This window comes from Pecten maximus, chromosome 12 (genome assembly GCF_902652985.1).
Source record: "Pecten maximus chromosome 12, xPecMax1.1, whole genome shotgun sequence".
In the NCBI taxonomy this organism is placed as follows: domain Eukaryota; kingdom Metazoa; phylum Mollusca; class Bivalvia; order Pectinida; family Pectinidae; genus Pecten; species Pecten maximus.
In genome coordinates this window covers 30,250,547-30,268,792 of record NC_047026.1, presented here as the reverse complement: position 1 = coordinate 30,268,792, position 18,246 = coordinate 30,250,547, and the positions used below count along the sequence as shown (strand labels likewise).

Here is an 18,246-nt window from a genome sequence, read left to right as displayed (position 1 = left end):
GTAGGTATTGAACACGTTAGCTTTGTTAGTGTCATCATCTTAATATCTCCCATCAAACACTACAGGAGGAATTTGATGATTTTCAGGGTCTGGTTTAATGAAATTATGAACAACTTTCCACCATGACTTATTTCTATTATTTTCCGTTAATTGGGAAGTAAGTTTATTGAAATACCTATCTTTCGCTTGCCTTATCATGTCAACACATTTATTACGTACACGTTTAAATTCTAACCAATCTATTTCTCTATTACTTAGTTTTGTCCTATTTTACATTTTTTTTACGTTTAGTAATTTTCTTTCTAATATCATAACACATCCACGGAATATCTCTACTTTTAACTGTAACAGATTTATTTGGAATGCAGATATTCCTTATTTCTGACATGACCAGCCGGTCTCTTATAACAATGTTCTAAACCGCTCAAAATTGGAGTATCTATACATCCATATTTTACGTGTAAATGACTTTGATAGAACTTTTGGATTATTGAAAATGCCATATACAGGACAATGGTATCTCATTGGTTGATCCAGGAAGGATTCTCCAACGTATTTCCGATTCAATATTGAATTATTACTTACAAAATTTAGGTCCAACAACGACGAGCTATTTTCTGTGTACATTCGTCTACTAATTGGGTAAGGTTATACGTTGTTATTATATTAGATAGGTGACCTTGATGGGGATGATTTTGTAAAACATTTACATTGAAGTCACCCGTTATTATTATATCGCGGATATTTGTGTTAAAGGCTTGACAATCGATAGTTCAATTCTATTCCAGAGTTGACCATTTGAATTCGAGGGTCTATAAAAAGTACCAAATACATATCTTGACTGTTTTGAAGCTATTTCAACCCACACACTTTCTACGTCCTCCACTTCAAGATCATTTCGTCTATTTACAATTAATTTGTCTGAAACATACACAGAAATTCCGACCCCTATTCGATTATCCCGGAAGAAACAGAAAGGGTTATGAAAGCCAGGAAGGTTTAAAGACGCATTATCATCTGAATCACTGAGCCAGGTCTCCGTGAAGGACAGGATACTACATTCCCTTAACTCTGTATGTAATATATCTATTTTCTGTTTCAGACTTTGAACATTCAAATGGACAAAAGACAAATTACTTTGATTCGAAAAACTTTTCGATGTTTTTGAAGAAGAAGTTGAAGTGTCTATATCTGCAGTTGGCCCAGGGTTTAATTCAACATCGCCGCACTGGAAAAGGAGCCAGAGAGTAGCTATTAGTGACAATAAAACAATGAAAATATATAGATAATAAGATCCGGCTTGCTGGTGACTATGTATGTTAGGGTCGTTGTTTTTTACCTTTGGAATCTTGTCTAGAAATATAAGACATGCAAGGATAGGGAGAACATTGACACTGTAATAAAAGTACAACATAATTATCAATGCCTCGTCATAGCTAGATAGTGCAGTTGTGTACATGCACATTTCTACCTCTGTTAGCAATATCATAGAACAGACCCACTTTCATTCTATGTGATATGGTATTTAATAGCATTTAAGTAATACTAGGATGATATACATAGGCTTGCTGAACGAGAGTATGTCTATTGCAGATTACTTTGAAACAGGTTTGCAAAAAGTATGAAAGTATCAATGAAACGTGTGTTTGTACATTTGTAAAACTCATATTGCATTTAGAAGAAATGCTACAAAATACACCAATTCAACACAAAACTCTAACATCGGCAGAAAAAAAGGAAAAAAATGAAGTGGATGTATATAGGACAGAAGGGATGGGTGAAAAAAGGGAAAGAAAAAGGGAAAAAAGAAAAAAAAGAGGAAAAGTGGTCGGGTGCGGGGAAATCCAATGGTCAAATGGATGGGGAATATAGCGATATTGTAGAGTCGAACTGTATCGACAACTTACATATCATCAGGTGAAAAAGGTTTGTGAACTGAGGTTTGCATACTTCGCCTTCTTTGCGTATGTTGTAAGTGTATTCAATTACCCTCGGTAATTATCGTTTTAAAGTTACACAAGATACTTGCTAAAGCTATAAGTAACTCGAGAGTGAATTGAATTCCATATCCGACAGCCCCTTGTTGTGTAAACTCTATATATTCAACATTTAGAGATTCAGAATGTTATATATTACGACAGGTCATTTGTTCATATCAATTCTGTGGAAAGAAAGTCATTCGATACAATAAATGCCTTAATATCTGGAATAACATACGTTACTATCACTGGAATATACTGGTGTTAGTTTGCACATATCCGGAATAAGCTTATACTTATATCAGTATGATGAACGTTAAAGGAATGCATGCATACGCATACGGATTATGATTTTCTTGTTGAAGCATTCGGTATTTCTCTTAATTACCAGATACCAACGTCTCTAGCGCAATATTTTCAAAATTACAAACTGCTTAGCAGCTGTTATCGCGACCCGTTCTGTTACATCATTTTAAATTTGAACATTTTGTTTTAGTTAATATAAAATAGCAATTAAGACTTTTATAAAAAATGATTTACTAATTACATGATTCATATATGTGATGTAATATACGTGGCATTATGCTTACTGGGCTAACCGATTACCAATGAAATTTGAACAGGTATCTTGTCCTCTATAAATAGCGTGTTTCTTTGATCGCATCACGTCATTGATACCTAATCACACACAGAAGACCTTAATTAATTTCCTCAGTTGTTGAGGTAAGTATATATTTATCTCGGTTGCTAAAGTAAGTATAATATTTTACCTCAGTTTCTAAGGTAATTATTGTATTTTATTACATATTTATCCGTGAAATATCATAAATTATCAATTTGTTAACAACTTTCATTATGACTACTTTTGTTTTGACCAATCGGAAATGAGCGTTTTATTTAATGCATTTGCAGCCTTCTTGTTTTTGTTCCGATCTCGCAATGTAAATTGTAATTTCTTTAGTAACATATTCATTTGACAACAGTTATTGAATTTAAACTTACTAAGAAAAGACGAAAAAAGTCTGAATTGTGTAAAGAAGCCCATTCAAAATCGCGCTGTCGTTTTGTAAATCGATGTCCCATTTGGGGGTAGCACGTCAAGAAGTATGCGACTGATTCCCAGTCTTTTTGACACATCTCTGTTTCGTCTTTAAGAAAACGAAATCAATAGAAGCGAAATTAAATCATTTTTATTAAACTATAAAATACATTTCACTTGTTTAAATTTATATACTGATATTCTCCTTTTCATTTCTATTGTACAGACCCGTGTACGTTCGCTGTTCCGTCTTAAACGCAAACGCTACGGAAGTGCTACGGAAATGGTACGGTAATGCTACGGAAGTGCTACGGAAATGCTACGGTAATGCTACGGAAATGGTACGGAAATGGTACGGTAATGCTACGGAAGTGCTACGGTAATGCTACGGTAATGCTACGGTAATGCTACGGTTGACGCTCACAAATAATCGACCGTTTCTGAATAAATTATCTGGTTCTTATAAAAAAGCGGATCCTAGACGAAGCGAACACGTAAAAACGACAGTGCAATGGTGTTTGATGGAGTGAATGTTGTATCGGGAAGTGGAAGAACGTTTTATCAAATTGTACTACTATAGAAAACCTCCGTATGAAAAAAAAATTGTACAACTTTTAGAAATCGGAAATATTAAGGTCATATAAGGATCTTTCAAATTTAGGAAAATTTATTATTCTCGGCAACAAAAGACGATAGCATTTAATTTTAAAATAAAATCACTCTCTACACTAGCGCTGCGGTCGCGTATGTGTTGTCTCTGTGTGTCCGAACTTTATTGTTGTGTTTTTATGTATTTATCTTTATTTTCACTGCATTTATTCACTGCATTTGTACTGATAAACCGTAAGGTTTAAGAAATCAACTAATTGAATTGAAAACCTTGTATCAAAGTGTTAATTTAGGTACAGGTAAACATATCAAGATTTCTGAACACAGATTGACCAGGCTATGAATAGACCCCCTATAGGGCTAATTGTAAAAAGGAGAAACTGACCAGGTGTGGTGATGACTTATACACCTGAGCCCGATGACTCCTAATCAAGTGTATATCCATGGCCATCAGGTGAAGTTGATGGTGGTGGGGAGGGGGATTAGTACCCATGGCAACAAGTTAGGGGGACAATTAAGTCAAGTACAAGTACATGTCTGGCAAGTCTATATATAACAATCACTGGTACATATTACTGGTGTGTATGCATTGACGATTTGTTTAAAAGTCTGATGTCGGATCAGAGGAAACTCTGGCATGGGGAGGGATAAAAACTAAAAACAAGATATCAATAGTTATATACTTAAGAATATACAATGTACATGTGCAATCACATACGTGTATATCACACGTCTGCAATGGAGCGGACTATGTGTGTTTACGTGATAATGGATAACACTCTGAAAATCTGTATTAATGGACTTGTTTTGTGATCTAACCTTCAGTTGAGAGACAATCAGTTAACCTTTGCACCCAAGGAGAAGTGAGGGATGCACGATAATTAGTTCACAACTGTTTTTTTTAACTGATTGTCACAAAGGACATAACCAGGTAATACATTGTTTCAATATATAAAGACTTCAACAGTGTAGAGTGAAGAATCTACCCTTGAAATTAATTTTGATGTTGTTTGCAATCATTTTAATCATTTACATGCTTCTATTACAACACACCTGTTTGTGTCAGAGGCCTAATAATGGCTGACTCAGGTGTACATGTACTTCATGTAAATATTTTGTCGGACAAAATATTCATATTTTAAATTTTTATTGAATGTTACTTCACTAAAGTTTTGGCTTTTACATTGTTATTCTAAACTTGAATGTTTCTTTTACAGTACATGTCATCTATATGATTTATACATTGTATGTTCTGTCGACAGATCTTGAGACATGTACAAATAAATGTACATGTCCAGACTACATGTACATTACATTGAAGCCAAACATCTAGGAAAGGCCTGTTGCCAATGGCCAACTGGGCGCAATATGCAACCCTACAGCCTTGAGGACATGCATCCTATCACACCTTACCTGTAAGATGCTGATCAGGCTAGCTCTTTTGTTTCTGGCACATGGTATACCTGGCCAGGTGACCTGTCCCCAATTAACCCCCCGGGGTCCAATTATTGCTCATTCTCACTGAGCCAACATATAGAAATTTACCTGTATTACCAGGCCAACATGTCAAATTTTACACCTGAGTGAGTTTAAACTATAGCAGTAGCCTGTTCTTACTTTCATGAGGGAAAATATAAAAATGTCAAGTTGAATATGACTTACAAAATGATGACTCAAATGATTCACCCTCTCTTTTACATTTTTTTTTCAAAACTTTCCTTTTTGCCGATGATGGTAAATTTTGTAAAGCAGCACGTTATATTTAAGACTCCTATCCGATATTGACAGAGTCTACGACTGGTGTAAAACTTTAAAATGTACGTTTTATATAAAAAATATATTGTTATATAACGTTTAGCAACAAAATATATACAGCTGAGTATCCCGACAGCTTGGGTGAGGAATTTCTAAAGAAAGAAACACATGCTAAAGACTTGGGTGTATGGGTCACTCCGAATCTTAACTTTTTATTTCATGTTAGATAAGTGGTTGGTAAGGTCATGCCAATCTACATGTACATATTTGGATTTTCAAAATGTTATTCGCTCTCTGTACATTAGTGCAGTCAGTTAGATTACTGGTCTGAAATATGGTCACCATAGCAAGCAATACTCGTACACCAGATTGAAGTTGTACAGGTTTTCTTTTCTTTTCTTTTTCTTTTTATTTCTATGTTTTAAATCAAAATTAAACGATAATAGTCTATATTACATGTAAATTTGCACACAATTCAACTTACCTAGTCTGGTATGAAGGCATTAATACATATAGTTTTATTCAAATCTGTACATAGCCTGCTTGATCGAACTTTTACAGGATAATTTAACTTTTTAGTTCCACATCTTTTTTTGACTAGGTCGAGTAGCTCAACCTTGCTTTATCCCTGTAAATGCTGGATTATTGTAAGAAATTGTAATGTTCTTAAAAAAGTTCTAATTAATTTTAACTACCTTCGTCATGTTCCCGACAGTTTTTTTAACGTTTCACTCGAGAGATTTATGTCGGACGAAGATTTGTTTTCAGAATTAGGTCTCTTTTTTACTGTTCATAACAAGATTTACTTGATTGTCTGGATGATTTCTATTTAGGACATCATTTCTATATCACATGTGTATGCACTTTATATACCGTATTTGCTCTTACTATGTAATTAATTTACTCTTGTTATACTTTATCAGAGACATATATATATATCACACATGTGATATATACGTCTCTGATTTTATCAATTTGTTATCAATTCTGTGATTAGACCTTTTGGTTTTAAAATTGAAATAAATAATGAATAACTCCATAGATCACGATGACATTCTCATTAAAGTTGGACGTTTTATGAATCAGTCTATAGCCTTACCTGTAGGCTATAATTATCTCTTATTGTTCTACCTTTCACACCTATATCACTTGGTCCACAAAATACCTTACCTTTAGTTTACCTGTATACAACATGCTGTGTTGTTTGTATCATTGCTGTTAATTAAGTCTAACTACCCTAGTTTACCTGTGTGATACTGTCTGGACCATTTGTACCCTATACATGTAGCCTGACCAGTGCATATGATATGTAACTGTTTTAAAGGTTAGACTATAGCACAGTAAAGGTACTATTGTTTATTTAACACGATCTTCATCTTGGTTTCCATCGTAATGCGTCGACTACTACTAGGATCCGCCATTTTTTATTACACTAAGATTGATGGACCATATGACTTGACTTGTTTTTTGTGAGAGTGTTATTTTTTCTATACAAAGATACAGACAGATTTATAGCCGTATCTATGTAATTCTCACCTCCTTATAAAATTATTTGCTGTCGCTACATTTCTTTTTTGACGTTCGGTAAGTATATTTAACTAAATTTTGTTTCGATAAAAAATACATTCCGCAAAATTTTCTACCGAACGGTTATGAGACGGTCTGTGAGTGAAAATAGGTAAACGCAAATGCTACGGTAATGCTACGGTGAGTGGACGCAAACGGTACGGAAATGGTACGGAAATGGTACGGTAATGCTACGGAAGTGCTACGGAAATGCTACGGAAATGGTACGGTTATGCTACGGTAATGCTACGGAAATGGTACGGTAATGCTACGGAAACGCTACGCTTAAATCGGAACTGCGAATGTACACGGGTCTGTATGTTTTTCCTGTCTAAAGACACAATGCATCGTATACACTAACATATGGTGATTTTGTAAAGTTTTTGTCGTACTTTAATGTAGTATTCTAGTACACAATCTGTCACTACTTGGTTCTTTATCACAACTACATCGAAACATTTCTTGTTGGGGTGTTGATTTGGCGAAATATTTTCAGTTTTATGTATTTTTCTGTTTCGGTAATTTGATTCCGTACATCTTCCGTCGGAAGCTCAGTCAAAGACGGGGTTGAGGAAAAGAATGGCATTATCAACCTAGTATATATGTGTCTATATACAATGTACCTTTAATATCTAAATTACTAAGGGGTTAAGGTGAAGTACAATACGGGTTTGCAAGTTATCTATGTCTTTTTAACGTTTTCTTGTTATCTTTCACTGTGGTTTACTTGTTTTACTCAGGATAACACACTTTATGTGTGATTGGACTGTGCTTCACCTATTATCCCTGGGATAACACAATATGTATGATTTGACTGTGGCTCACCTTTCATCCTCGGGATAACACACAATAAGTATGATTTGACTATGCTTCACCTATTATCATCTGGATAACACACACTATATATGATTCGACTGTGCTTCACCTATTATCATCGGGATAACACACTTTATGTATGATTGCACCGTGCTTCACCTATTATCATCGGGATAACACACAATATATATGATTTAACTATGATTCACCAATTATCATCGGGATAACACACTTTATGTATGATTGCACCGTGCTTCACCTATTATCATCGGGATAACACACAATATATATGATTTGACTGTGCTTCACCTATTATCATCGGGATAACACACTTTATGTATGATTGCACCGTGCTTCACCTATTATCATCGGGATAACACAAAATATGTATTATTTGACTTTGGTTCACCTATCATCATCGGGATAATACACTTTATGCATGATTGCACTGTGCTTCACCTGTTATTCCTGAGATAACACACGATATTTTGTGATTATACTGTCGTTCACCTATTATACAGGGGATAACACATTATATTTGTGATTTCATATTGGTTTTCCTGTTATAATCGGGATAACATACTACTATATGTGTGATTACACTGTGGTTCCCCACTTATTTCGGTATAATACATTATATTGGTGATTGCAATTGAGTTTTCTTGTTATAATCGGGATAACATATTATATTGGTAATTGTTATGTGCTATATGTTCTCCTCAGGAGACACACTATGATTTGTGCAAATATAAGCGAGACTCATTAAGGATAATAGTTGTTTCTCTTGATGTTTATTGCAGACACGTGCAGCTACCATGAACACCTATCTCCTCCTTGCAATGTTTGCCGCCGGTGTAGCATCCGTGTACGCCAATGGTGACGATGTAATCCCCGAAAAAGCCAATGAAAAAAAGCTGGGAGAGCAGAAACATATACCTGACGCTGACTTCCTCAGTGACGACATACACCCGGCATAATGTCCGAGGATGGCGCTGACTTACTCAGAGACGAAATACTCCCGATCATAATGTCCGAGGATGGCGCTGACTTCCACAGCGACGACATACACCCGGGCATAATGTCCAAGGATGGCGCTGACTTCCTCAGAGACGAAATAATCCCGGTCGTAATGTCCAAGGATGGCGCTGACTTCCTCAGAGACGACATACACCCGGGCATAATGTCCAAGGATGGCGCTGACTTCCTCAGAGACGAAATAATCCCGGTCGTAATGTCCAAGGATGGCGCTGACTTCCTCAGAGACGAAATAATCCCGGTCGTAATGTCCAAGGATGGCGCTGACTTACTCAGAGACGAAATAATCCCGGTCATAATGTCCAAGGATGGCGCTGACTTCCACAGCGACGACATACAACCCGGCATAATGTCCAAGGATGACGCTGTCTTCCTGCCACCCAAGCGTAATGTCCAATGATGACGCTGAATTCCAGGCTTGACCAAAGAAGAACCAATAGAACATTGAAATCCGTTTATTTGTTCTGAATGAAACATGAAATAAAAATTTGACAGCTGAAATTCGGTATTGATTTTGTTGTTCAGATGTGTACATGTGAATTGTGACTACATACTGTGGTTTAGTGTAAATACAGTAGTCAGATGTATACATGTGTATTGTGACTACATACTGTGGTTTAGTGTAAATACAGGAGTCAGATGTATACATGTGTACTGTGACTACATACTGTGGTTTAGTGTAAAAACAGTAGTCAGATGTGTACATGTGTATTGTGACTACATACTGTGGTTTAGTGTAAATACAGTAGTCAGATGTATACATGTGTATTGTGACTACATACTGTGGTTTAGTGTAAATACAGTAGTCAGATGTATACATGTGTATTGTGACTACATACTGTGGTTTGGTGTAAATACAGTAGTCAGATGTTTACATGTGTATTGTGACTACATATTGTGGTTTAGTGTAAATACAGTAGTCAGATGTGTACATGTGTATTGTGACTACATACTGTGGTTTAGTGTAATACAGTAGTCAGATGTGTACATGTGTATTGTGTACAGTAGTCAGATGTATACATGTGTATTGTGACTACATACTGTGGTTTAGTGTAAATACAGTAGTCAGATGTATACATGTGTATTGTGACTACATACTGTGGTTTAGTGTAAATTCAGTAGTCAGATGTATACATGTGTATTGTGACTACATACTGTGGTTTAGTGTAAATACAGTAGTCAGATGTGTACATGTGTATTGTGACTACATACTGTGGTTTAGTGTAAACACAGTAGTCAGATGTATAAATGTGTATTGTGACTACATACTGTGGTTTAGTGTAAATACAGTAGTCAGATGTATACATGTGTACTGTGACTACATACTGTGGTTTAGTGTAAACACAGTAGTCAGATGTTTAGATGTGTATTGTGACTACATACTGTGGTTTAGTGTAAACACAGTAGTCAGATGTTTACATGTGTATTGTGACTACATACTGTGGTTTAGTGTAAACACAGTAGTCAGATGTTTACATGTGTATTGTGACTACATACTGTGGTTTAGTGTAAATACAGTAGTCAGATGTGTACATGTGTATTGTGACTACATACTGTGGTTTAGTGTAAATACAGTAGTCAGATGTATACATGTGTATTGTGACTACATACTGTGGTTTAGTGTTAATACAGGAGTGAGATGATGGCAATTTTGTGGTTTAGTAAAAGAGGCGAAAATGGACTATCCTACAAATCCGCCTTTTAATTTTTGTCTTAAATGTCGATATATTGATAGGAAAATGAAACATGAATAAATAACAGCTATGGAAATTTAACTTACTAAGAAAAGACAGAACAATCTGAATTGCGTTAAGAAGTCCATTAAAAATCGCGCTGTCGTTTTGTTAATCGATGTCAGATTTGAGGGTACCACGTCACGGATTATGCGACTGATATCCCAGTCTTTTCGACACATATCTATGTTTCGTCTTTAAGAAAACGAAAGCAGGTATAAGAGTAATGAGTCCAAATCCCTGAGTATTTTATAATAGAGACAGTTTGTTTTCGTTGTCTTGTTTATGTGTGCATTATTGTTCGTGGTAAAGTGTGCTATCTGTCCTCTGTTTTGTTCGTGTTAAAATGTGCTATTAGTCCTTTGTTTTGTTTCAATTTTATATTCCATCATTGTCGATATCCTAACGGACACTTTGATTGCTCAAGTGTTGACATAATACATTTTCAACGAGATTATCCAACGACCAAGAATATTCGATTATTTATATGTTAATAATCAAAAATTGTAAGAGTTACTTACCTACACAAATAAACATACCTGTTTACAATTCAAAGACTATTATTAGTCTATTGATATTGTTCTTGCGACGAAAAGTTATCTGTAATAAATCTAATACTAAGAGATATTGTGTTGAGTATACGCCAGGAGTGGTCATCTTCTCTTTTAGCATGTAATTCAACAACGACCACATATACGAATACGCGCAATATATGTATCGATATTAAATACGTTGCATATACTATCATGGCATGAAAGATCGACAACGAAGACAGGTTATCATGCCGGAAAACATCCCTTTATGAAATTATGGAATTGTCTAAAATTTTGGAGCAGACAATATAAATCCGCTATAAAAGTATTTGTCTTACTTACAGCGACCAATAATTTATTTATGTATTCAAAACTATATGACCAAATCATTGTTCCATTCCGCCCTGCTTCAGAAGGAAACTTTGCCTTGTTTACATGAATGATCTATATTCAAGCAGAATACATGCTTATAATTTTCGAAAATCTATGTTTTTTAAACAATGGATATAAATGATGGATTGATTGTTGTGCGAAAGATTTATAAATATATATATATATTTCCCAAGATATGTTGACCGAATTTCACTGAAGCTTAATTGTCGTCATTAGGATTTGCATGCTTACTTACCTAGCTGATGAGTTTCCGCGATTTGCATCCCTCTTTATGGTAGTCAATGATAAGTGCACGTGAAACCAGCACCATTTAAAAAAAAAAAAAAAAAACATTTTCAAGGTATAAGATAACAAAAGCCAATACAAAAAAATTTAAACAAGCAAAAATCGAGGTTAAAACAGCGATGGAATGATATGTTTATGCAATGCCATAGGCTCTATGAAATAATCCATATATCAACCGTTTTTAATGTCTAATTTGCATAGAGATCCGAAATATTGCTTTAGTTTAAATGAGTGTTTTCTTACAACCGCATATTAACAGAAAATGTTACGGTATAGGCCTCTGTATCGCTATCTAAAATATCTAGCACTATTTATAAAAATGCATCGCCGTCAACATCTCGAAATAAATAGAGTAGTGACAACAGAGCCATTAGGCATACACTAGAATGCAGTTGTCTACATGGCACTGTTAATATTAAAGTATCGAGTATACGCTCGATAGATAGGACATCATGTATTTACATGCAAGTAGAGACATGTCTAATGAGAATTTGACAGGTACAGTTTCGAACTTTACTTCTGTAAGAAAGAGATTAATTATTAACAAGTAAGAGCAATTCTGTAAAAGGAGCATTGCAATGAGATTATGATTGCTTTATATACAGTTTTTTTTTTTTTTTTTATCGATTTCTAAAAATCGGCGTTACTGAAATAAGATGTCTTTCGGCTCTTTAAATATAGTTTACCCACAGGACATTCCAAATTTTTCAGACGACGTTTAAATCTTTCCTTCGACTTGTTGTCCTGTTTTACATTGCTGACACAATCATACACTTTGATATAATTGAAGTGGATATGTACCAACCAAACAAACTTGACCGATACTCTAAGTAAATGTGTCGTCATTTAGGAAAGATGAAATGTATCTCGCCGACAAAATCCGTACTTTACTAGGCCAGGGGACGCTACGACCAACAGCAAGCCTGATTCAGTCACTTTAACTAGGGTTAGTCACGTGACTGAATTCCACACCATATAAGTACGCAGGGCTGAAGAAGACAAACATGCACCGTGATTGCCGGCAGCTACTATAGCAGTTCATGTTGAATGTGTCTCAAGAGCACATAAAACAATAATAAACGAGTATAAAACGTTGTCTACTTATCGTTATTGGAACTATGCCCTCTTAAGAAATTATTGTAGACTTCTTATCCGGGTAACTGATACAGTTTCTATCCTATGTTTGATATATTCTTGTTCGCGGAACAGATTCATATTTGATTAATTTGCTCACATACAGTTTACTCTCGACCTATCGCAACCCGAATCTACCGCCACCCTCGCATACCGCCACCTAAATCTCTGGATAGGATTTTCCTCATCTTTAATTCCCTCGTTAAGTTCACTACCCTCGCATACCGCCATCAGCCATGTTTGTTAAAGTGCAAGACAATGTGAGTTTTAATGAAAGTTTTTCAGTTTTTCATCGCGCTATCTGCAATGCTCCCTGGCATTTGCGTCAAAATTGATGATGTCATTTCCGACTTGGTTACTCATGTAAAAAAAAAAAGACGTTATGTTATTGTGAGTAGCGTCATTTAGCGTTTATCAGCTGTCTTTACCATCCCCACACCCCTGTGTGAGAGTTCCGACTTATAGAATAAGATAAGTTGACCGATTAGAAAGGAATTGTATTGGAGAGGAACCCACAAAGAAAAAGGGTAGGGCTAGGCGCCAAAACTATTTTATATAGTGGAACATCGATAGATTCAGAATGTTTCATTATTATGACCAGGTCAATTGTTCATATTCGGCTTATTAAAAGAGTTATTCGATACAATTAATGATATGAAATTGTATACGTTACGATCACTGGAATATACTGGTGTTAGTTTCAATGTTTCCGGAGTAAAATGATCATTAAGGGACTTGGGGAATGCATGCATTCGCAACCGGATTATTCTTTTTGTGTTGACGTGTTCGGTACTTCTTTAAATGCTAGAAGTTGACGACGTCTCTCGGCAATATTTTCTGTCGAACTCCTAAGCAATTAGTATCGCGACCCCTTCTGTAACATCTGTTTAACTTTGAAACATTTGGTTTTAATGATTATAAAATATCAATTAAGAAATTCATGAAATGAATGACTAATCAAATGATTAACAGATGCGATATGATATACGTGGCAGTGCCCTTACTTGGCTAGGTGTTGGCCAATGAAATTTAAACACATGTCTTGTCCTCTATAAATTAAGTGTTTTTGTCGCACAACATCATTGATACCTGATCATACACTGAAGACCCGAATTCAATTCCTCAGCTCTTGAGGTAAGTATTATTTTTCTCGGTTCCTTAAGTAAGTATATTTTACCTCGGTTGCTAAGTTAAACAGTACATGCATTACATACAAAAGTATTTACCAGTGAAATATCATAAATTATCAACTTGATAACCACTTATCATCACTGTGATTACTTTTGTTTGAACCAATCAGAGTGGAGCTTTCCATTAATCGCATTGAAGGCTGTTGACTATTTTGTTCGGATAATTCTCAGTTGTTCATATTTTTTTTACAGCAATGCATCATATTCACTAAGATATGTTTTTTTAACTGTATGTGTCTAATATATGATATTCGTAAATTAATTGTTGATCAGTATTCTTATAGACGGTATGCCTCTACAATCATGTCAGGGAAATGGGCTGTTACAACTACATGTACAACGTTTTAAGGTGGTTCATTTGGCGAGGTGGTTTCAGTTTTATATATTTTTCTGGCTCGGAAATTCAAATCCGTGGATTTCGAGTTTGAAGCTCTGTCAATGCAGGATGTAAAAAACAGTGTGTTCCATTTTGTTTTCCTGTGTTCACTTTCTTCGTTATGAGTGTCTAGATAAAATACATTTAATGTCTAGAATTACTGAGGGACAATATAGAGTACACTGCGGGTTTTTAAGACAAGTCTATTTAATATCTTTCTATGTTATCTTCTTATGAAGCATTGGGGAAAACAGCAAAAATATGTAACGTTAAATATAAAATAATAATTACAAATGTTGAATAACATGAAGTTTATATCACATGTGGAATAGACTCTCAATGTGTTTTGATTGGTTGACACAGTGACCTTTGACCGGGGCTATTTTTTAATCAAGTGGTCCAATGCATTTTGATTGGCTAACTCCTAAAGTCCATTTCACAAGATCCTGGAAACGATAATGAAGTAGAAGTTCGCACGTAATTTTTGTCGTAAAATTATACATATAGATTTTCATCATTTTTTTTCCTTTGGAAATAATTAACTTATCATTTTTTTTTATTTGTAATCAATTGCTATATTTTCGAAGTTGTCAGTATTGCATATGAATTAGCGACATTTCATTTCAGGTCAAATTTTTACATCCAACTTAATATCTTAAAAGAACACACGTTAACACAAACTAAGGCCATTCATCATCAGAATATCTTTTTCTATTTCGATCGAAACCCTTGACACACACTCGTAGTCGTTGTATATGATATTTCGTTTTTTTCTCGTTAGCTATTTTTAAGCTACAAAAACACCCGCTTAAGCTTTTGAAGAAATGTTTTACTGATTACATTGTTGTTCGGGATAGAAAGTGTTAGTATGATTACTATGTAGTTCATCTATTATCCTCGGGATAAGAAGGGGCCGCGGTGGCCGAGTGGTTAAGGTGTCCCGACACTTTATCACTAGCCCTCCACCTCTGGGTTGCGAGTTCGAAACCTACGTGGGGCAGTTGCCAGGTACTGACTGTAGGTCGGTGATTTTTCTCCGGGTACTCCGGCTTTCCTCCACCTCCGACACCAGGCACGTCCTTAAATGACCCTGGCTGTTAATAGGACGTTAAACAAAACAAAACTAAAACCTCGGGATAACACACTATACGAGCGATTACATTGTTGGTAATTTATTATGCTAGGAATAACACACTTTAGGAGATGACACTGTCGTTGACATGTTGTTCGCGGGATGGGATTACACAGGTTTACCTGTTATCCTCGGGATAACACAATATAAGTGTAATTTCACTATTGTTAAGGGTCATCTTTATAGCAAAATAATGTTGAATTTCAAACACGAATAAATATCTAAAAAGCCGCACAAAAAAGTCATGTAATACACCAAAATGTTTGTTTGAACATGTACTTTCTTAAAATAGTCAACAATTTTTCTGTATATGCTAACATTTTTTTCTGTAGAGTTACATTATTGTAAGATGCAGATGGAAAAATTATCAGTTACAAAAATGACTTAACTGGATAAGTAGCTAAGCTGTTATGCTCACAAGTGTATATAGCACAGGATAGGAGCGTTTGTTTGACCGAATAAGATTTTATGTACGTATACTCACTTATTCTGTTTTGATCTTGAAATGCAAATGGCGGCTGTAAATAATATTACACAAATATTGCATAAAGGGAGGCATTTCAATCAATAGAAATGCTCCTATATCATACTTTAAGACATCTAATTAAAGTAAAAAGGACCTTTTTAATCAAATTGTTTATTTGGTGAGTTTGGGGCTTTTTTCAGGAATATGCATATTTTACCCCAAACTCAATGGTTGAACCTTTTTTTTTCTAAAAACAGTCTTCCTGTCATAACTAGAGATAACTGATATGAGGATTTTTGATGTTTAAAATACCTCCTTGTATGCCATATTTGTGTGATATCATTCACAACCTCAAATTGCATTTCAATGTCATAATAAAAACAATGTTTATAATATAAGAAAGTCAAATCCGGTCAAACCAATGCTCCTATTTTGTTCCTTAGACTCTTATGGACAATTTGACATGGCTATTTTGTGCAATATATGCGATACAAATGAGTTTATTATGTTACCCTGAAATATGCATTTTTTACATGTTGTGTTGAAATCTAAAAACAGCTTAACAAATTACATATCAACAGCAAGTCATAAGGTTTGCCATGATACAAGTTACTTTTGTCAAACTGCACCATAGTAGGAATGTAAAGGTTTGTAAAATATCACTGTTTTGACTTGATTTGTTTAGAGGCCCCTGGATATATTATAATCAGGCTAACACTCTATATGTTTGATTATGAAGTGATTCTACTGTAATCCTCAGAAGACACGCTAATAATGATACCTTTGTGCAAATAAAAGCGAGACCTATTAAGTATAATATGTTTTTCTATTGATGTTTATTGCAGACACGTGCAGTTACCATGAATACCTATATCCTCCTTGTATTGTTTGCCGCCGGTTTAGTAGCTGTGTCCGCCAATGGTGAAAAGGTCCCCGTCGTAGCCACTGAAAAAGAGTTGGCAGACTTTTCGGAACACGACTTGGACGAATTTCTGGAGGATATGTCTGAGGATTTCACTGACTTCGAAACCGGCGACATACACCCAGGCGTAATGTCTAAGGATGACGCTGACTTCGAAACCGGCGACATACACCCGGGAGTTATGTCTAAGGATGACGCTGACTTCCAAAGCGACGACGTACACCCAGACGTAATGTCTAAGGATGACGCTGACTTCCAAACCGACGACCTACACCCTGGGTTTATGTCTAATGATGACGCTGACTTCGAGACAGGGAATTAAGAAGAATCGAATGAAGACTTTAAATATTAAATTTCGTTTTAATTATTCAAAATAAAACATGAAATAAAAAGTTTACTGCTGCAATTCGGTATTAATTATGTTGTGTACATTCATACCTGTGTATTGTTACAACATACTGCGGGTGGGTGTAAATTACAGTCATAATATGATGATAATTGTGTAGCATTTGTATAAGAGTAAGGCGATACTGGACCTCCCTTACAAAGCCGACTGTCAGTCAGAGTCTTAAATATCGTAGTATCGATAAGATAAGAAAAAAATCGATTAATAAATGATTATCGATAAAATCTTGGTAACACTTAATTATCTATGTGGATTGGTACATGTATTCCTGAACCGAGAAATGGTATGCCCTCTGATTACCCTAGCAAACCTCTTAGTCTAGTCCTTAGCACAAAAGTTTAAAGATCGTTAAGGTTGCTGTTTACAAAGCTACAGTTTTAATAGATAAATTTTCGTCTTTATCTACATGGACCAATTTGGTCAATATTTGATCAGGCTAATAACAGTTAAACATCAATTTTAAAATCATGACTAATTCATTTAAAAACAAAACAAAACGAACCCAAGCATAGAGCTTTTTTCAATAAATAACTGTTTTGATTTTTTCTGTTATTTGAACTAGCAAGCTATTAAAAAGAACAATGGCTAATGTAGACTGTAATTTCTATGAAATTTCAATATTACCTTTCATTAATCATCATCATCATCATCATCTTAACCAAAACTATTTTTATCGCTCATCACCATCAACTGCTGGAGCAACAGCATCTTTGAATACGTCTGTCATTATTATTATATGGATCATAAAATAAGCAAGCAATTTAAACAAAATTATACAATATACAAGTCTCTTACAAATTACAACAAAAACAGTCCCAGACAGTCTTTGCAGAAATTACATTTTTTCCCCTGTATTTTTTCGATTGGAGGACACGAA

The 18,246-nt window shown here is 35.1% G+C and overlaps 2 protein-coding genes across 2 annotated transcripts; both read left to right on the top strand.

Moving 5' to 3' along the window:
- The first annotated feature begins 2,622 nt into the window (after window positions 1-2,622).
- On the top strand, window positions 2,623-9,300 carry LOC117339606. Its single transcript, XM_033901295.1, has 2 exons — window positions 2,623-2,702; window positions 8,565-9,300. Exon 2 carries the CDS (start codon window positions 8,741-8,743, stop codon window positions 9,197-9,199), a length of 459 nt encoding a protein of 152 aa, XP_033757186.1. The 5' UTR covers window positions 2,623-2,702; window positions 8,565-8,740; the 3' UTR covers window positions 9,200-9,300.
- A 4,580-nt stretch (window positions 9,301-13,880) lies between these two features.
- Window positions 13,881-17,369, top strand: LOC117339605. Its single transcript, XM_033901293.1, has 2 exons — window positions 13,881-14,011; window positions 16,887-17,369. Exon 2 carries the CDS (start codon window positions 16,902-16,904, stop codon window positions 17,283-17,285), a length of 384 nt encoding a protein of 127 aa, XP_033757184.1. The 5' UTR covers window positions 13,881-14,011; window positions 16,887-16,901; the 3' UTR covers window positions 17,286-17,369.
- Window positions 17,370-18,246: the final 877 nt, after the last annotated feature.